Source organism: Patella vulgata, chromosome 2 (assembly GCF_932274485.2).
Source record: "Patella vulgata chromosome 2, xgPatVulg1.2, whole genome shotgun sequence".
Taxonomy (NCBI): Eukaryota; Metazoa; Mollusca; class Gastropoda; family Patellidae; genus Patella; species Patella vulgata.
Window position 1 is genome coordinate 21,093,330 of NC_065880.2, and position 22,306 is coordinate 21,115,635.

Sequence of the window (22,306 nt, forward strand, 5' to 3'; positions counted from 1 at the left end):
GTGGCTATTTGTTCCTTTAATATTTACACAAAACCTTTTGAACTATATGACATGTGTAGGTATATTATTGTGTGAAGAGGCTACATACTGTGATATATCTGATTTTTATTTGGTTTTCTTTGACAGTTTAAAGAAAATTGTATGGAAAACATATGAGTATTTGGTCAAATATTTGTGTAAATACTAGTGGCCTGTTCAACATAATATTGAATGATATGAATGATGATAACACAAATTAATGTCTCTGATCCCAATTACGCATTTTTCGGACAACATCTAATTTTTCATGGCTTAATCCACACTTAAATATACTTAGATTATTTTAACAGTTAATTCAGAGAACGGAATGAAAATACCATCAGTAGATGAACTTGGATTAAAAGAGGCCCGAACATTTACAGATGGCACTTGCATGCTTATATCATGAGTAGAAACAGGCAAATGTTGTGAAATTTTTTGATTTAGCATATTTTTGTAAATTAAGTAATGGAGTTGAACCATTTTTGAACTGACATTCCCTTTAAAGATTCAACTTCACAATACTGCAATTTGCAAGGGATTCAAATTTCAAAATAGCTCAATCAATTGGCTATCAGCTGCTTTAATTCATCTAAACACATATATATAGGTGTAAGTGAAATAAGTTGTTACTATTTTCCGATGATCTTTTTAGGTTCTTTTTTAACTTGAGCCTAGAGTCACCAGGAGGGGGGTATTGTATTGTACACCAGGTTGAACAATATGAATCTTTTTGTAACCTATGCTTAATGTAAACTATCTACTAAGGTGAGAGGTATTATATCATGTGGCAGGCAAAGAACAGACAACCGATAGATTATTTCAGTAAAATGAAGAATTATTTTATTGTTGTGAGATGTTTCTGCTCCAATAATTCTACTGAATCACATATTTTTTGCTCACTGAACTACACTTATTTTACATCATGTGTTTAAACCTTATTGAGTGTTGTATTATCATTAAAATATCCATAATGAGTGTCTTGTAATAAAACATAACCAAAGGCTTTCATGTGAAAATGAAAATTTCGGGTTTTGAATATTAAAACAGCTACAATAGCTTGACCTTTATCTGATGACTTTTGATGGTTGTCGTTGAGGTATTGCAAAGAATTTGTGGTTGTACCAGAAAAATGTTGAAAGACCACAAGTTTCTGAAATAGCTATTTCATGTCTGTACATTAATATTAAAACTGGTCTTAAAAAGATTGTCATACATGTGGTACAGTTAAACCTTAGATAAACTGTACTGAATAAATAACATTGATTTTCTAGTACTGATAGAACCATTGATGTCCTCGTAAGCTTAACAAGTGAATGTGTCATTTACATGTACCAGTAGTACTAAAGAATACATACAATACTACTTTGGTATTTAAAGGGGAAATCACAGATTTCACAGGATGCCCCAGATAAAAATGTGTTTAAATATGTAAATCATCCCAAATTAACTAGTACTATTCACTAAAATATCTAATTTCTCACAGATAATCCACTCTAATATATATACATGTATTCAGATTGATTATATAGCATCTAATTAAGAAAACAAAATCAAAATACTAATGTTAGATAATGTCCCAGCTTGGATTCAATTGGATTTAAAACGACCTATCATTAAATTTTTCTTTGACAACAAATTGGCAGCAGGCTTATTGCATAGCGACAGCATATATTGATGAAATTTCAATTCCGCATATCTTTGTTATTATTAAACATATGTTTGGTTGTGACCAGTGTACTGAGTTTACCATCTAGGCTAGGGGAGTTGGATGGCCGAATAGTTAGCACGTGCGTGCTGTATCATACGGCCTGCCATTGAGTCAACTGGCGGGGTTTTGATTCCCTGGTTGTACCTGACAAGGAGTAGGGTCGCCTGTCCAACCTCGTGGGTTTTCTCTGGGTCCTCCGGTTTCCTCCCACTGCTAAAGACCCCTACACGCAAGCGAATTATTGAAAAAAATTGAACCATGTGTTAGTCCCGAAATGACCTAGTTTGTGTCGAGTGGACGTTAAATCCCATTTCTCTCTCTCTCTCTTTTACCATCTAGGCTACCAAATAGCTATGACTTCAGAAATCCAGGTCCAATATAGCTATAATTAGAAAGATATGGGTATGCTTACTTTTATCAAGAACATCTGATACCTCTTCTAATTCTACTTGGAAAGTCACTTAGCAAACAAGTTTCATTGTATTTTTTTTATTCATAACATCCACTCTGTCATATTACCTGAATTATTTATATGGTTTATATTATAGATAATGTGGTAGATATGATTATAGATTGGGTGGTCAAGTTATTCATATACATAAAGTGTCACCTCATCAATTTACACCTCTAGTGTCTTTCATTTACATACAGTATACATATATTATATACAAATGGATAACACATAACTCTTTCTTTTATATGAATTGTTAAAATATGCAAGAATAGTACACAAATTGTACACAAAACAGAAATTTCTTCAAGGGGAATTTTTAAGTTAGCAAGTTCATTTTGATTTGTGCTAAATTACGGGTCAAAATAAGATTAAAATGTAAATGATAAATATCAAAGAGTTGTTAACTGTTGGTAATTCATAAATCTGTCTAGATCTGTCAATATTATCTAAGGTTAATCTGACAATTTTTATCATAAACCCTCTGACCTACTCCAGACAGACGTCATGGTCTAGCGATATAGGTCTATTTATTTATTTATTTAATACACAACATACTCCTATAATTTGCTGACATAAACAACAAGCTTAATAAACACATTTCTTTTAATTTTGATAAATTCTGTGCTATTGATTAAACTTGCTACCTGTAACATGGATTTTGCCTCGTGCAGCACATACATATATCATACTTTCTGTATTGATTCTGTGGGCTAACTGTAGTTCTGATCAAAGAACTTATATAAACTGTTACACAGTGTATAGACCAATCTGTATACTCTTCACACACATTTTATAACAAAGAACAATAGCTTATTAGTATAATATTACCACCTACCTAATGTCACTGTCATTTAAATTTTTGTATCGATTTACTCCAAGTATATACTACAAATATACCTATAGTCCGCAGGTGTTTGGTATTAGACAGGCGGTGGAGGGGACAACCAGAACAGATCCTTAGTCTGTGGGTGTATCTGCATACCATATTTGTTTTAAGTGTGAAACCAACAAGACTAGATAGCAAGGGATGGAAGAACTGTTTTAGTAAAGCATGAGATAGTAAACCTGAAATTTTCTTCATATGGTGTAGGAACCATAAATTCATATAAAAAAGAATGTTAATTCAGATAGCAAAGCTCCCTGATTTAATACTTTTTTTAATGCTTTTTCTGAAACTGTTCTTCCATCTCTTACTATGTAAACAAATCTGGTAATATTGTGATGAGAACTGGTAGAACCACTTCTATTGCTAATTTTGCATCAAATTGTCAAGTTTATATTAGCTTGAATAATCTTACTATAATTTTTGTTTGTTTGTTGTATTTTATAGTACTGTTGGTGGTAAAAAACAGATAGAGGCTGAGCCCCTACCTGATGATCATCCAGGTGATGATAAAGAATCTTATAAACGAGTGCAACTAGGAGGTGAAATCCCTATCCATGGGTTACAAAAACCTGCCCCTCCCAAGCCAAAAAGTAAGTACTAGTACTATTCCTAGTTTAGAGAGTGAGAATTATTTATATCAATCATGGAAAAATCTCTACCAGTGATTTATTTTTTCTTCTGGACAATTAGGCTATATCTTTTTAAAAACTTTTGAGAAATCAATGCTAAAAGCTGCTGGTTTTGATGTTTACTATCTTATAAATGTTGTTGGCCTTAGTTATTTTGTACACAAAATCATTTAATTTGGATGAATTTCATTCTAGTTTGCTTTTCATTTTATCCACAACCATGCAATTCCATGTATTACATACTGAAAGATTTTATTCTATTTGAATATTTTGCTAAACAAACACACCAAATATATTCATTTTCATTATTTGTGGGTATCCTAAATCATATCTGTACAAAGGCTGTTTAAAACCAAAAGATTATCTGTAGATTTAGATGTGAACACCTCCTTAGACTGTAGTTTAGAGCGGTATGATGTGTGTATGACTGATGTTGATAAATGTTATTTTAACCTAAGCTTAAGCATGATAGATATTATATATTATTAGCTAATCACAACAATAACATAACACCTACTGTAACAGTTGATATATTTATCAGTCGGATTCATTGTTCTCTGCAAACATGAATGGACTTTGTTCAATGGTAACATTTGACACTTTTAAGACTACTATTGACTAGTATCAACGATGTGTTTGATTTAAACTATATATGGGAAAGATTTAATCTGTAAGTATGTGTAGTTCTCGCTTTAGATATCCATTTATTTGCATACAATCTGTCCAATAAATCAATGTTATTTTCCTGTAATTTGAGTGGTGAGGTCTCTTCCTTGTTATTATATTCTTTTCTCCCTTCTAACCAGCAGCTTTATAACAAATTGATTAACAAAAATTAACACTTAACAATCTATTTTATCTGCTCGAAATTCTAAATTTTAAAATTGTTCTTTAATCGATTTAGATATGATAAATATTACCTTGTGATAGATTTACTACATGCCAAGATGGCAGTCAATACACAATGTGTTTTGTTGCTATTGCAGTGATTTACCACCCTTTGATCCCCAAGAAGACAATGCATGGTGGATGAAAAGATAATTCTATATTTCCTTACTGCATGACAGAAGTGATGTGATGTCAATCAATGCTTGTGCTAACCGAATATTCTTATTAACAAGAACTAACTGTAAGAACTAACTCTGTAGGACATTAGTCATTAAACCAATAACACTATATATATATATCAGCCATGGATATCAGTAGATATGATAATAGTGATAGTGGCTATGACCATTTCACCCATGAACCTGAGTATGATAACAATAATAGTGGTTTTAACAAGCCAGAGATCTCAGCCACTCAATATGACTTTAACACTGATACTCACTACAACTCAACTAATTCCTCTAATATTTCTCAATCTTCACCGGGTATTGGACAGTTTTATGCATTTAATGATGGATCTGGGCGCGGACATACCTTTCACATGAATGTTGTCAATGAAAACTGTGTGTATGAACCAACTGGATATTCTAAAAAGATTATCGACTTGAAAATTCAGCCTTGTAATGATGTGAATAGATCACGGACTTATAGTGAACGTGAAACATCTAGTCCTAGACCAGAGTCTCTACATTTTGTGAATCAACCACAGGTTGTTGTAGAAACTCTACCTGATTGTTCTTCTGGTAGTAGTTCTGTTTATTCCGATGAGGATGACCACAGCCGTAGGAAAGAATATCGTCAAAGGGTGGAAAACCATTATATGAGACTGTTACAACAGGAAAAACTATCACCAAATACAGCCAGTGCTTTAAGTGATGCCTTTGCCCAAGCAGAGGAAAAGGCTAAATATTCCTTCCAACTGCCAACAGAACATTCCCCAAGGAATACTTTGGACAACCCTGATATAGGAATTGATAAACAATTGTGGCGATCAATTGATCGTGAACGGAACAAGTCATTTGAAAGACAAAAGTCCGCTCAACAAACTGTACATCAAGAAAGTCTTTTTCAAATATTAGAAGATGAGTTAAATGACAATGCTTTGGAGGAATTTGAAGATCAAGAACAATATTATGACTATCAGCCAAGTCATTTAGATTTTAACAATTTAGACTCAAATAGTGATAAATCATTGTGGAGGTCGGTAGATACAGAACGTGATAAATTGCTAGACAGACAAAGATCATATGAAACAAAACAAAGCATTAACACTGATGTGATCATTTCTCCAGAACATAATTCAAGTAAGAGCTCTTCAACAAGAAGTCGTTATTCTCACAAAGAAGATTTTGAAGTGTCAGATAGAACAAAACCTTATATTGAAATGACACACAAAGTGCGTGATAGTTCTTCCAACCCTAGTGGTTATCATGTATTTGAGGAACCCCAATTGAAAAATATACCAAAGAAACAAGACAGTTTTAGCAAATCACAGCCAAATTCGCCAGTTGTTATAAATTTCCCTCCACGAGCCTTTTCTGCAAGGGGATCAGTAACAAGTGAGAGATCTTCTCGATTAGATCCACATACTTACCAGTCGTATGCAGCAGGTATCCTGTATTCAACGGGAAAATCAGAACAGTACTTAAAGCTCCAGAAGCACTTTGCTGTCCTTGAAAGGATTTCAGAAATAGAACACAAATCACGGAATGCAAATAAATGCCACTCTCTCCCAAGGTCTAAGCTCAAAGCAGTTGATTGTGATAATATTAAATCACAGTATGAATTTGATAAAGATGATGAATTGATTGAACTGTATGGGGAATTAGAGGAAGCCAAGAAGAATAAAGAATTCTATTACAATGCATCAAATAAAGAATCTTTTCAGTGGAATCCAGACCAGGATCATGGGTTACTGAAGAAAGAGAAATCCTTGGGTGATCTTAGATCCACTTTCATTGAACAAGAACAAGAATTGAAAACAAAACCAGCCTTTTCACTTGAGGATGAAATAAGAAGAGAGAAAGAGTTCATAGATCTATATAAAAAATACAAAAAATCAAACTACCTTAATGAAGATGAGGTTGACAGTGATCTGCCATTTAGAGAGCGTTCATCTACAGGTCCTTCTTATTTAGATATTCAAGAGAGAGAGAATAAGCGATCTTACTCAAGACCAATATATGGATCAAGTATAGAAAAACCATTAAACAGCTATGAAGTTCATGTTCAAAAGGTTACGAATCTATCTAAATCTGAGCCAAATATTAACCGTCTACATGTGAGATGCATGTCAGCACCCACAAAGAAAAACGCCAGCAGCCTAAAATACTCTTTCTTACAAAGAAGTGATTCGTCTAAAGAGTCTTTCTTTGGTATTGGAAAACAAGATGATATTGAGGATGATGAGGATTATGCTGTGGAAGTTGGTCCAGACACTCTAAATACTTTCCAACCTTTTCAGGAAGAACTAAAATACAACAAAAATCCTTTAAAATCAGTTACAGAGGAATCTTTAACTTATACAGGATCAAGAATCAAGTGGAACAAACAGGACGAATCCCCAAAATATGATTTCAAAGAGTCTATGGATTATCTTACGAACAGGGAGGACAAGAAAAACTTATACAAACCTTTTAGTGAAGTAAATGCTGATAAAACAGGGTCACAATGGATTGACTTTCAGTGTGATCTCGATGACAAATTGATATCGACTTCTACAAATAATGATTTTAACAACATCAACAGTGAAGATTTAAGATCATCTAACAAAGAATTAACAACACCAAATAAATTTACAGTTAAAGATTTAAGAGGATTAGCAGAAAATAATGAATTTTCTCAAAGTAAATTTGGGCAATTAAGGAGAGCCAAAAGTCTACATGAAGTAAACCCTAGTCGGCATGAGAAACCAACAAAGAAACCTGTTCCTCTGCCACCTTCGAAAGGTAGTATTTTTATGAAAGATAAACCTCCAAGTCCAACATATCCCCATTATCAACAAAAGTCTGACAGTAAAAACTCTTCAGATGTTTCAGATGAGTATATTTTTAAGTATACAGATCTTGGAAATAACAGAAAAAGTCCACTTGATGAAAAACTAGAACTGATGCAAAAATTGAATGATGAGAGATCTCGTGGGTTGGATAAAACGGTTATAACGTCACTGAATCCAATAAAACTGGAAACCTCACCAGATGCATTAGCCTATCAAGATAGAAAATATCAAAGACTCAATACCACAAATTCATTGAAACATCCTAAAAGAAGTGTTTCTGGAAACTCAATTTTTCACAAGCAGTCAGCTGCCACAGCCAAAACACTACCAGAAAATGAATTTTATGCACATCCACCAGCATACTCCTCAGTAATGGAAGCCAAGTCAAAACCAAATAAAACAGTTTTACCTAGGCAATCTGACCATGGACCTACTGCATCCAGATATGACAAGTATCACAGCACACAAACTCCTCTGGACAACGAACCTCCTTCATCACAAGGGTCTCTACGGAGATGGCAGCCACAGAATCTCACTGAAAGAAATAATTCAGTTTCTTCAAACTATGTGCATAGTAGTACAGAGACATTTATAGTGAACAGTGATGAAGACTTATCAGTCAGTCAGTCTAGCTCAAATATTGGAAGACGATGGGAGATGTACCCACCAAGCACAAGTATAGAAAAAGCAAAATCTGAACCAGATCTTAACATGATGGAATATGACCCAAAGCGTCCTAGATCAGCTAAGTCACAGATCTATCTTGACCAGGACCTCAATAATAAGCGGCATTGGAGAAGAACTCTTGGAAATGAATATGTCAATGAGCCAGTTAATAGTTCCTTACCACGAACATTGTCTGGGGACTTATCTGATGTACGTAAGAAATGGGAAAACCATCAGTGGAATCCTATAGGTAGACAAGAATCTTCTGAAAGCCAAACAAGTCTTGAAACAAACCTCCTTAGTTCTCGCTTTAAAATAAGAGACATGCAGCAAAATTATGAAATTAGAGATAAAAATTACACGACTAATATCACACATGTCCCAGTAGATGAACCGTATGATGATTCCTTCAGGAATCAAACAAATACTGGTAATAGTCTATCCAAATATGATTATGACCCATACATTCCTTCACAGGACATTTTAAAAGAGGTTACTTCAATTGCAGATGGAACCCCTTTAACAAACCCTATTCCTAGAGCAAGAACTCCATCTTCAGTAAGTCGAATGACATTAGATTACTTCGATCAATTGGGTGGAGAATGGAAAATAGGATCTAGATCAAATTCATCAATTGTGACTGATAATTTTGTTCCACAGTCAACTGCTACTTCATCCCTAACCCCATTACCAAATAGCAGAGGTTATCTAAATACTAGTAGCATTTACAGTAACAGTCATACAACACCAGTATCATCGGTAAGAGAAAGATTGCCAACCTATGGTGGCAACACCAACAGTAATGTCCCCAGATCAGCATCTTCACAAATAATAACTCAGAGTCTTCCAACTCAGAAATTTGGTAGTCACACTAAGCCTATTCCATCTAAACGCAGTGACAAAATTTATTCAACACCTCAGTACTATAGAAATGGGAATATAACTGATCAAGATAAAATAATGCATAGTTCAGTCTCCAATCCCATGCAGTCAATGCAGACTTCTAAAGATTCATTAGAAAGGCCAAAAACACCACAATCAATACTGAGAACACCAAAACCTATTTCCTCCAAAAATCAAGTAGAACGATCAAGAACGCCCCAGTTGATTACAAGAGATATGTCTAATGCTCCAGCACCTCCTGTACCCCCAATGCCATTTTCTCAGATTCCACCGCCACCTAATCGCAGAGTGCCACCAGTACCGAGACGCAAGGTACTACCAGCATCCAAATCCCCTGATATTCGCCATCAAACAGTGGCTGTACCTGGAAGGTCTCATTCTTCATCTATTCCTTCTAAATCAACTATTACTACATCTAGCAGTAGTATAAGAGGTACTAATTATTACTAATCATAAACCAATTAATTTCAGTTTTAATTATAGTTTTATAATTAGTTCCATCATGCAGTTCGTTATTGTTTTTGTATTAGAATCTCTTTTAATTGGCCAACACAAGTCTCAATTTTAGTTCTAGAATCCCTGTCTGAAAAAGAATTGACACTAATGAGTTTTTGGCAGAGTATACATTGGGGGACAAATCAGATGAAAAAAGGTGTTCGATAGCCCAATGGGCATATTGATTGTCAAGATAATGATTTGAAAATAAGTTTGATCAGTAGTGTTTTTAAATATCCAGTTATTGGATAAATAGTTGTATCTTCATCATAATTATCATAGTGAAAAGTCAGATTATAGTCAATATACGGATGTATTTCACATTAATGAACATCAGTAACATGACTTGTTGAATAACAGTAATGAACTGTCTTGATTGTACTGCTGTTACTAATTATCTAATAGTAGGTCTTTTAGTTGTACATGTATAGTTAGAGATAATTAAACCTTTTTCTGATTCAGGGATACCCACAAATAGTTGTATATATCATAGTCATAGATTGAAAAAAAAAATTTGGCATAAATATAATGTAAAATCTAATAATCTCTTTTCAGTTTAGTGTATATTCTTTTTGCTTATCTTTACATACAAGTGAAATCTCTTCTGTTTGTTATAAAATTTAAGTCTGAAAACTTGTTCATCATTTAACCATGAGAAGAGTTCAAAATGAGAATTCTCTGCGGTGAAATTTGGGCTATTAGAAGATGTTTGTTTATGATCAAATAAGACTGCAGACCAACATCTGGTTAAAACCAACATTGAATATATTCTTTATTATCAAAACATTATAAAGCCAACAAAATTGATTTCACTTGAAGTATATCTATTTATTTGCATGCTTCCTTCATTTTCACAATGACTTTTTTTTTCCTTTGGCATGTTGTAGAATGGACACCAGCTCATGTCAAAACAGACGAACAATATAAGGGAAGCTACCCAAATGCACAGAACACAAATCTGACTAATGTTGTTGTGTCAAATAGTGAACCCAACTTGACTCGATATCAACCTGAAGCTACATCTAAATCACAACCCATCTCACCTAGTAATGTGCCTAGTCCCCCTGCTCGTACCCATCAATCACCCACTATTAAACCCGCAAAACTACGGATGCCACGCAGCAGTTTGTCTGCTGTTGAACAATTGGGTGTTAAAAACCCACCATTGGTGAAAACTAATGAAAATGGAGGTATAAAGTCTAAACACAAATTGTTTTTTTTAATGTATATTTATAATATATATTTTAAATTCTATTTATTTATCTAATTTTGTTTTATTATTTCTATCTTATAAGTCATATCATATGATATCAGTTGATACAGGACATCCTTCCGACCTCCTTCCTTTCCTTGAACATTATACCCTTGAACATTATATTATAATAAGTCACGCGAAAAGCTTAGTTTCATAATATTTATATACAAATTATTGTCAGTAAAAAAAATCCCAAACATTTAGTGCATCCATATGTAGAAACCTTTTCTAGGTATCTTGAAATTTAATGTATATGTACATATATGTCCATAAATGTGTTGCTTAACAGGTATCATATGTTGACCTAAAATCTTTCTGTTCTTGCTTAACTACTTTAGCTTTTAACTTTTTACACAGTATCATCGTAAATAATACATTAGGTTGTGGCTTATTACCTGATAATATAATATTCGAGGAGTACAATTAAGAAAAGTCTTGCCCTTGCCTCATATTGCATAAATAGTGTGTTGATTTTCCAGAAAGTTACTATTCGGTCTTTTTATAGAGTTTTATCGTATGCCAGGTTGCACTGTAAACCAGTGACCAAATATTTTACCCTGACTCATAGGTGTAGGGGACCAATCACAGTTGGAGTAGGGGGTGGGGGTGGGGGTTGAAGCTATTTGCCGGAAAATTTTCTTTGTCACACCAATTTTCTGATTGAATCAATCATTAACTAAAACAAGTTTTCCACAAAACTCTGATGGTTGTTTATTCTTAATTAATTACACAATATATGATCTCATTCTCTGATGTTTGTGTCCGAAAATTGGAAATACATTGCTCGATAAAATGGACGGTTCACCGAATCTGGGGGGCTGTGCCCTGACTTCCAAGCTATAGCAAATTATTTTTTACTATGATATGAACAATATTTAAAGACACATTATGGGAGATTCGATAACGAGTTGGCAGTTTTCACTATAATGGTTAAAAACTAGATAATGTAAAGGCAATTTGCTGAAAATTTCATTCAAATTGATCCACTATGAACCGAGATCTAAGCGAATGAAATTTCCGCCTAGCCTCGATCATCATTACTAAAATCAGTATGATAAACAGCATAGTCTCGATTATCCATTTAATCGTGAAGGAAAGTTATGCAGTAAATTGGCTGACAATCCACTAAATATCGCAGGCTAGTGATGCCATCAAGAGTTGATTATTGGATAGGTTAATTAATGTCTAATTAATAACATTTCATGCCTAAAGAAAGACCTGCAATAGACAGATTTAGCTCTTGCATAATGTATGTTTAAAGAAGTAAATCAAACTCGATAACATAAAGAAAACATAAGTTCTTTTGTACAGGTGTACAGATTTCTAATTTTAGGGTAGTACATCGGTTTTGCATGTTTCTAATTAAGGATGGGATTCCATAGTTTTAGACAGATTTAATTTCATATTTTTTTAATTATCTGAATTTTCATTCCATTTTTTTTAAACGTTATTTAGGCATTAAAGTAATTACATCAACTTATTTTAAATGTTGATTATGTTTACAGTGCATTATATTAATATACTAAAATAACAATGAAGAATTAAGCACACATGAAATTTTTACATTACTAATCAAATACACTATTTATTCAATAATAAATAAAACCCCTTACTTTTACTTGCAAGACAATTAGTAGGTTGCATGTTACACCATAGAAAAAATATAACTGATAAAATCATTTTTCTAATGAATAAGAAAAAACAAAAATTTCATCTGGTACCACACCTAATGAAACAGCATTTGTTTTTAACTCATAATATATTATGATAAATCATTGGAAAATTGGAAGAGTAACAGACCACATTCTCATTCTAGCAGCTATATTCTTCATAGTATTGTGACATAATACAGTTCTAATTAAATGCACATCATTCCATTAAAAATATAAACTTAGTAGTTAAAATATTTAGGACAAAATTATTGTTTATATATTAAAGCCAAGTTTATATGTCTCAAAAGTACAATGTAGATGGCAGGTTCAATTTCATCCCACCCCAGCCCTTTTTAAAGTAATATTCCACTTGGTTTAAAATTTCTAAATATTTTTGGTTCCTTAACAAATTTGGGTGTTATAAATTATGATGATAAAATAACATAGCTATCATGCTTTTAACAATTTAATAGTTAAAAAGTTACTGTATTTATTAATTTTGGTTTTAATACAAAATAACTATCACTTCTGCTTTTTTGCATTAACATCTGACTTGAAAGACTTTTAATAGCATCAATAATAGAAGAGCTTCCGCTTATTTTGAAATATTTACAAGCTAGCCATTATGAATTTGTTTTGAATTCTATACGTTTTTTTTATACGAATGACACTTTACACTCAAAGACTTCTAATTATTGAAAAACTAAGAATTAATTTTATTCTGTTCCTATTTTGAATGGCTTTCTCATTACTAGTATTATCTGTGAAATTAAATCTTTTATCTTGTTGTGCTTTTCCTGTTTAATATTGTGTGAAAGTTTTTGCATGAATTGAATAAATTATCAAAGTTAGGAATCTAAAGAAAAATGTTATATTTTTTGTTGTAACTTTTTAGCATTTAAACATCAAACCAGTGATGTTATACGCTCGGTGCCAATGTCTGAGAAAGAAAGGAGGAGAAAGGAAGAGGATAAATTATATAGAAGACAAAGACTGGTAAGATGATTACAGGTGACCATAGGCGTACGCGCCAGGGGGGCAGCTGTCCCCCTAACTTTCGGGCAATCTGACTTTTCGGGCAGACGGGTAAAGTGATAAAAAAATTTTTATTTTATCTACATGGCAAAATAAAGTGCCCGAAAACTAATAAAACACTAATTTTACGTGCTGGAATAGCAGGAAAATGCGTTTGCGTCCGTCAAATATTCCAAAATTTTCTTTGGGGGTGGGGGTCCATACAAGGTCAGCTCCGCTTCTTCACCTCTCAAAAAAGACCGGCGTCGCTGTCGGTAAACCCGAAATTTTTTCAGGCATTTCGGGTTCTGCCCCCCGAAATTGTCATCGAGCGCTAATAAAACACTAATTTTACTTTTCTTTTAATTGAATACCACGAATTTGTACTGAGATGACTATGGATTAAAACATTTTGTCTTTGGAACCACTTTTTTCGGGTATCGATTATTATTTGTGAATGCAGCTGCAACAGTCTGATTGGATGGGTGGAATTCAGAGGGGGTTTTCGGTTACAAAACCATTGGACACTTTTGGAGTTGCTTACACGGGCTAGAATATTTAGCAGAAAACGTATTTGTGGTGGTTAAATTTTCAGGCCCCCATATCCCGCGACAAATGATTAGTTGATTGGAATTTGGGTCAGCCAGGTAGGCTACATTGAACCACATTGAATTTGCTGTTTTCACAGACTGGAAAAGCTGGAAATCATTTTTGCGACAGTCAAATTTTTTCCCAACAGTCCCGTCTTCGTGGACTGTAAACGATTGATTGGAATTCGAGTCAGCCACCTTAATAAGGATATATTAGACCACTTTGAAGTTGCTTTGTTCACTGGCTGAAATAGCAGGAAAACGCAGGGGGGGTGGGTAGCCACTGTCTGTAAACGCAATTTTTTTTCAGGCATTTCGGGTTCTGCCCCCCCCTAACTATCCTCATGCCGGTACGCCTATGCAGGTGACTACTGGATAATATCTTTGTTGTACAGATTGTCTAGATTTCAATTTATTAAAACCATTGATTGTTATTTGCATTGTTCTTAGCTTAATCCATGCTAAAATGAACTCAATTCAATATTTAACATTTGATTAAGAAATCAAAATATAAATGGTCAATTATCTCACAGCTTTGATTCATTTGGATTCAAAAGAGGCCCATCCAAAGATTTTTCCCAAGATCATAGGTAGTGCTATCTTATTTTGACGATATCCCATTTATATTCATAATGTTGACAAATCCTCAATTCATCATGTCTATGTGATTGCTGAATAGAATTGAACCGTTTTTAGACATTCCTTTTAGAGATTCAACATTCCCAATATAATTGTTGTTGGCAAGGGATTAAAGTCATTAAAATCATGCTAAAACTTGTTGCGTATTATGGTATTTGATGTGTCTGTTAAATTATACATAAAATGAATGACATCATAATGGTATGATGATTCCTATCTATGACATCATAATCATGTAAATTATTAATGTAATATGCCATGTTCTTGTCCGTGTACATTTTTTCTCAGATGTTTCTCGACAGTAAGTTTAGAACATTTGAAAATTTTTACATTCTAAAATGAAATTTAAATCAGATCTAGATTTGTGTAATATGTTATTGTGTAAAAATGTGTCCATATTAGTCAATGTTAAAAGATTTTATCAACTGAATACTGATACTCTGTGAGCTCCCTGCATTAATTAAACATATGGATGACAAGTATATATGCTCTAACATCTATTGATGAAATGTTATCCCATGTATACTTTGAGATGTTGAAATGAATGAATAGATTTAAATAAAGCAAGATCAGAAAAAGAAAAAAAAAATTAGCAATATTGACTTCTATGGTACTTATAAGTTATGACAAAAATAAAATGAAATGAAATGGGGTTTAACATCCTACTATTCTGCTCCAACTGGGCTAATGAGGGAAATTTTGCATGGACAGCGGCACTGTGGCCTGCTCTTATAATGAATTCCCACTGCCTCAGTTTTTCGTCCCATTTGAAGTTGAACATCTACACGCTGTCCATTAGCAAGCTCTCGGTTCTGAACCACTGAGAAAGAGGAACCACGCCACAAAAATAAGAGATCCAATTATATTTGTATCTCGGTAGTAGATATTAATAATATATTACTACTCTATTATACAGGAACAATTATATGAAGAGGAAAGAAAAAGAAAAGCATTACAAGAAGAACAAGATATACAATCTCGTAGACATAATGATTTCTTTATGTGAGTATTTCAACAACTTTACCTGACATTTTATAAGAACATGATCAGAAGGCATTGCTGCTTTGATGTTTACTTTAATATGGTTTCCTGACCTTATGTGTCACCAGCTAAAGTTCACTTAACTTGTGATAGATGTGTTATGTCAAGCATATTCAGGTTTACCATAATGTAAATATTTTTATTAATATCAATGAAAATAAATGTGAAATTGAATTTTGTAATTGGGTTGTGTGACCTGATATACACAATGTAGACTTTTAAATAGACACTGTAGAATTTACTGTATATAATTGTTGAAAAGATTATATAATGTGTTTTTGTATGACAATAAATGATAAATATATTATTAATTTGTAGGCCATCGATGAAATCTCCTATATCTAATGACCGATTTAATGAAACTAATGGAATGGTAGGAGGATCTCCAACAACAGGAATGACATTATTGAGTGTTCCTGCTGAGAGAAGAAGGGGCTTTCAGATTCAGGGTAAAGCAAGAGCAAAATATACTTTTAATGCCCAGAATGCAAGGTAAGTGTATTAGGAACTAACGAATAGCTATCTGTATATTATATGTATTTTAATTTAATTTAAAAGACTGTAAACACTCTTTGACTGCAACTTGTTACATACAATCATTGAAATTTGCAATAAAATCATATGTAAATTCTATCTGTGTGTTATATACACTCTTTGACTGCAACTTTTTGCATACAATCACTGAAATTTGCAATAAAATCGTAAGTAAATTCTATCTGTGTGTTATATATGGTTGCATGTTATACATGGGTAATTATATTTAAGATCATATTACATGTATTGGTCTATTACAGGGAGCTGTCATTTAGAAAAGGTGATATTATATACCTATTAAGACAGATAGATAAAAACTGGTTTGAGGGAGATAGACATGGAACTGTAGGAATTTTCCCTGTTAACTATGTAGAGGTGAGGTATCTCTTAAGTAATTCTTCAAACAGATTTTGGTGGAAAACTTAGTAAATTGTTTATTACTCTTCCCTAGTAAATTGTCAGTGATCTGGCAATTAATATCGGCTCTGAACAAACAAAATGGGCTGGTTTTAATAAATAGACACACATTTCTGTTCACCTATAATTGATGATGTTTTTTTATGTATAATTATGATTTTTAAATTCAGGTTATGACCTCTATCGAGGCAGCACAAGCAGCCGCTGTACAAGCTGAAGGTCAAGGACGTGTTAAATATAATTTTACAGCACAATCTCCAGTGGAACTCTCACTGAGAAAGGTAAATATTTTCGCAATGTATGTTATGTCAATAAAAGCTACGCAGTTATGTTTGTTTGTTTGAATTGGATTAAAATATTCGGACTGTGATGAAGTTTGGATGAGACTTTTTGCAAAGATATGCTAAACAGTAAATCTTATGCAAGAACCGATAGGAAAGCAAACATGGATAGGATAAACCAGCAAGCGGCAGTTTTCATCAACCTTTCCTTGAAGTGTCAAATTTGACAATGAACCCCTGCCACGTTTATGGCGCTATTGCGTGTCGCACATGCAGCTCAGTGGTTCTGTTAGGGCAATAAGTTCTTTATCTGTGAACATACTCTCAAAGCATGTCAAGTGTGCATGACTATTTATCATATCACAACATGCATAGGTATTTGCATTTCAATATCCCCTACTTTTTTTGAAGAGTATATATTAATAATAAAATGAATTTGATGTATTTTTAGGGTGAATATGTAACATTGTTACGTACAGTAGATGAAAACTGGTATGAAGGTAGAAGTGGTAACAAACAGGGTATCTTTCCAGCAGCTTATATTGAAATCATTCAAGAACCCTCCACCCCTCTTATAACTCCTGCACCATCTGTTATTTGTACCCCTATGACTGGAAGAGGTATACATCAAGATGATGTCTCATCTATTTAATTCATTAGTATTATACGTAGATCTAACTTTTGCTTTTGGCTAAATTATGTTTATATAATATTCATCTCGATAATTTTGAAGTATTGAAACAAAAATTATTCTATTTCTCAGATATATTCCCAAATCATCTAAAAAGATTCACATGACCTGTTTTATTTTAAAAAATAAAAACAGTCTCATTAATCACCAAATGTAAATAGTTTCCCTTGGTTACAGGAAGTAATGCATATGGGAATGCAAGCAGCTTTGATAACTGTTATTGACACTCATAAATGATCCTGGATATTATTCCTGTAAACAAAATGATGAGATAAATTTAGTGCCTTGAAATGTGATGTTAATGAGAAGTCATTTAGCACAGTGATCTTTTGACAAAATAAAAACCTATCTCAGGCATCAGATATTTAGAAAAGATTGTACGGCCAAAATTAATTGTTTATGTATCATAGTAGTGCAAACATATTAACCCCTATAAGTCCTGTTTAAGAGTTTATTGATGTGTGTTATTCAGGAACTCCTGAGATGTTATCTCCTGTTGGTTATGATGCTCCTACACCACCCCCTCAACCATCACCCAGTGCATTTAACCAGAGCCGATTTCCTGCAACACAATTTGGCTACCGTCAACAACAGCAACAGAGTCCTGGTGCTCTACGATCTCAATCTAATCCACTCTCTCCTATTAACCAAGAATTGGAGCAGAGAATTTTAGGTCAAATTAAACCTCAACTAAGTCCAACACAACCTAAAAAACAAGTCACTATAAACACTGTAACGAGACAGGAAGCTAAACCAGTGGCTACTAAACCAAGTTATGGTGTCAAAAGTAAAGTCCCTGACGATGATTTAGCTATAAATAGGTAAGATTTAAATACTGAATATAATTCTATCTACAGAAGTTATATTATTCATCCATTAATGTAATGATGGCATAATAGACTCAGTAATATGATTTTGACTCTATAACTGCAGCCCTTGCAATATGAACAGTTTTGTAGAAAATAATGTAAAAGTAACATGTAAGGTACTGTTTGCTATACATAACACAAGGTTTATGCATAGACATGTTCAGTAAAGTTGAATCATAATTTTTTTTATTTATGTTTGTCCATTTGTTTTGGGTGATGAGGCCATTAAGATTCTTAAATAACATGATACTGTTTTTATTTAGGTATCGTGCTATATACATGTATAAGCCACAGAATGAAGATGAATTAGAATTACAGGAAGGTGATGAAATATATGTTATGGAACAGTGTGATGATGGTTGGTATGTGGGAACCTCTGGTAGAACAGGAAACTTTGGAACCTTCCCTGGAAATTATGTACAGTTGATCTGTAAGTATATTTTTCTAGTCAAAAGTTATTTTATGTATTTATCAGGATTCATAACTTTTGAAATCTGTTGAGGTTTTGAAAAATCGTGTGGATTTGATATTTAATTTATCTTGATTATAACTGGATCTGCAGTCAATCTTACTCAATTGTTTTACAATCATTGACAAGTATGACAATATGGATGCCTCTCATCCTTTTACAATCACTGGAAGTCGTGAAAATAGGGACTCCTCCCAATTGTTTTACGATCACTGGACGTTATGACAATATGGATGCCTCCCAATCGTTTTACAATCACTGGAAGGCATGACATTAGGTACGTCTCTCAATCATCATTCCTGGTTATATTCTGATAATTTCCTACATATTTGAATTTATACATGGTTGTCATGCAAATGGAGGAGTTAAGCAAGAAAATAGAATATTTTATTTCCCATCAAGGGCAAATCAGAAAATTCTTACAAATGTAAAATAGTTAAACAATATGTAATTTTTGCTATATGCATTTATTGGCACATCTTTATCTAAGTTAATTCTGGTAATCATGTATGTAAACTGGTACTGATAGAGATATAAACGTTATGGTTATTCAAATGCTGTATAGAGTGGGACACCTTCGTTATTGTGAATATTCATTTAGATGATAGGTGATCCATTTTGACTACACTCATTAACAATCTCCTGAACATGCTTTCTGTCTGAAGTAATGTATAAAAATAACAATGCAGAGGATTTGGATTTTGATATCAGGTGTTAATCAAAATATCTTTCTAAAAGAAATATTCTTTTTTTATTATTATTACAATCTGCAACTAGAAAGATAAATGTCAAACAATATATTAATTCCATATTTTTACTATTTTTCAGGACAGGAAATGTGAATAGAATAAAGAAATAAGGAAGAAATATATATTTTTATTTGTAAATTATTATTGATGCATGAACAAAAACATTACAGCATAAATTATATAATTATGGCTTGTACTTGCCAAACTAAGTATATATAGTGCTATTAAAGTGAAAAACAAACTTGAACTTGTGTGCAGTGGTTGCGTTTTCATGTTGAACGTATTGAAGTGGTTATTATGGGGAGATAACTATTAGAGTCGTCATACCCTAAACATTAACACAAGAGAGTTTTGTAGCTACAAGTTCAAATTGTGTGTAGTTAAAAGTTTTAAAGAGTTCAATACAATGTCTGTATTTGTTTACCGATGGGTGTTTATTGTTGATTCATATCAGAGAGGATTAGAAGGAAGCCAGAGCAAGACAGAAATATGAAATGTGGTTTAAAGTTTCAACAAAAAAAACAGACTGCCTCAAATATTTGTAAATGATTATATAATATATTGTAAACATAAACAATTGTGTAGGAAACGATTAGGAAAGTTTTTATTAAAGATCTTCTATATAATGCTACAATACTGTGATAATGGCATGACAGAGATAGATGTACATAAACTGAACAGCAACTTAATGATGTAATGAATTAACATACAAGAATTTTAAATAACTGTTAATTTACTTATAATCCAAGTATTATGCCTCTCAGCATCCCAAATTATATTTGCACTTAAATTTTGTTACTTTGGAATTTTTTTCGTTCTTCCTGCTAAAACCGTTTCTTAGATTATTTAGTGAATAGTATGTAATGATCTGTGCTAATAATTAATTACACTGTAAATCTGAATTGTATATAGGCCTTGCTAGAAAACTTTAGATTGTATTATTTCTTATTTATATACAGTAAGAATATTTATATCCGTAGTCATTGGAGTGCCTTTAAGTATGCACACTTTTGCATAATTTAGCATGTTAAATTTTATAAAAGATAATATTTATGTGTTGTGAAAAAAACCTTAAAGTGTTGTGCATTTGATTATGTGACTATTGTTTTATCTTTTGTTATATTTCTATTACTATAATATTAGAAATAATACTACTGCTGTTAGTCAGTTTACTTCAAGAAATATATATTGAACTGTTACATGGCTTATTAATGCTTTTTTTAGTTGAAGTCATACAGTATTTTATTACAAGCTTATTAATTAAGTTATACTGCTTTATAACACTTATGGACATCTGACAAGAAAGAGAATTTAAAAGTCCTGCCAATTTTGATAGAAATAAAATCCCATTCGATCCAATTTCTCGGAAATATAATTTGCAGAAAATCGTGACAATATGCAAACTTGAACAACGCAATCAGTTCAGATTGAATTGAAGCTTCACTTGGTGCTACATAGTAAAATGGATGTATATGTGTGTTCATGTTTTTATTTAATAAATTACTGACCTAGGAGTTCAATAGGCTCTCGGTAGAATATTGATATTGTTATTATATTGTCCATGTACAAACAATCTTTTATACCCTGTTTTTAATCTATTTTCTGATCTTGTAGATAGATAAAGCAATTATTATGGTTTATATGTGACCTTTGTCTTTAAAATTTCTAATACCTCACTACTCTGCTTTACCATGTTCAAAAAATATTTGTTTTAAATTCAATCCATTAATATTATTATTATTATTAGTCAACCCATCCCATATTTTGTTGGTTTTATTTATTTTTTTTTAATAAATATTTTCTAGTTTTTCATCAAAATGTAAGTTTATAGCCATAAGGCAATTACCAACAATTCAATTTTTTATAACACCAAATTCAAAGCTCACTTTTTTTTGGCTTAAATATTACTTGAAATGATAAATTACCATTTGGATCAATTTCCGACATTACTGATGATCATGAATAAATATTATTACTAGGATGTGGTGTCTAGATTATTATTATTATTATAGACAGTAGAATTTTTGTTTGACTGTCATGTTTATTTCTTGTTGGTGCATGAGGAAAATAAAGAAAAATGTCTAAAAAAATACATGGTTTTTTTTCTAACTTAAGGATATCAATATGTATATCTTGTATGCATTGTTATTGACATGTCACATGATTTTCACAGTTAGGATCAAGTCATATGAAGAGATGATAACAAGTGCAATATTCGTGTGCAGTAGTCAAAACTTAAAGGTGACTTACTACCTATCTTCAAAACGTGATTAGAAATGAAGGGATCTTTTACATGGTTTTTCGTACCATCCAAACGACTATATGTTGGCCTTTGCACCACTGACATGTCAGGGGGGAACCATGCCAGTAAATTCTCATGAACTTCTCGGTCAATGTAGGGATCAAACCAAAGAATGATTAGAAGATAACTATTCATACAGATCCCTAATCACTTCA

General features: G+C 32.6%; 1 protein-coding gene across 1 annotated transcript in view; it reads left to right on the top strand.

Annotated features, from left to right (window-relative positions):
* LOC126811885 (uncharacterized) overlaps positions 1-21,941 on the top strand; it is a 78,757-nt gene extending 56,816 nt beyond the window's left edge. The window contains exons 27-37 of the mRNA XM_050537913.1: positions 3,514-3,659; positions 10,536-10,838; positions 13,451-13,551; positions 15,715-15,800; positions 16,158-16,331; positions 16,634-16,748; positions 16,961-17,071; positions 17,523-17,691; positions 18,235-18,583; positions 18,895-19,061; positions 19,929-21,941. Of these exons, the coding sequence (XP_050393870.1) occupies positions 3,514-3,659; positions 10,536-10,838; positions 13,451-13,551; positions 15,715-15,800; positions 16,158-16,331; positions 16,634-16,748; positions 16,961-17,071; positions 17,523-17,691; positions 18,235-18,583; positions 18,895-19,061; positions 19,929-19,930 (1,723 nt within the window). The 3' untranslated portion in view covers positions 19,931-21,941. The remainder of the gene's footprint in view (positions 1-3,513; positions 3,660-10,535; positions 10,839-13,450; positions 13,552-15,714; positions 15,801-16,157; positions 16,332-16,633; positions 16,749-16,960; positions 17,072-17,522; positions 17,692-18,234; positions 18,584-18,894; positions 19,062-19,928) is intronic.
* The last annotated feature ends 365 nt before the right edge of the window (positions 21,942-22,306 follow it).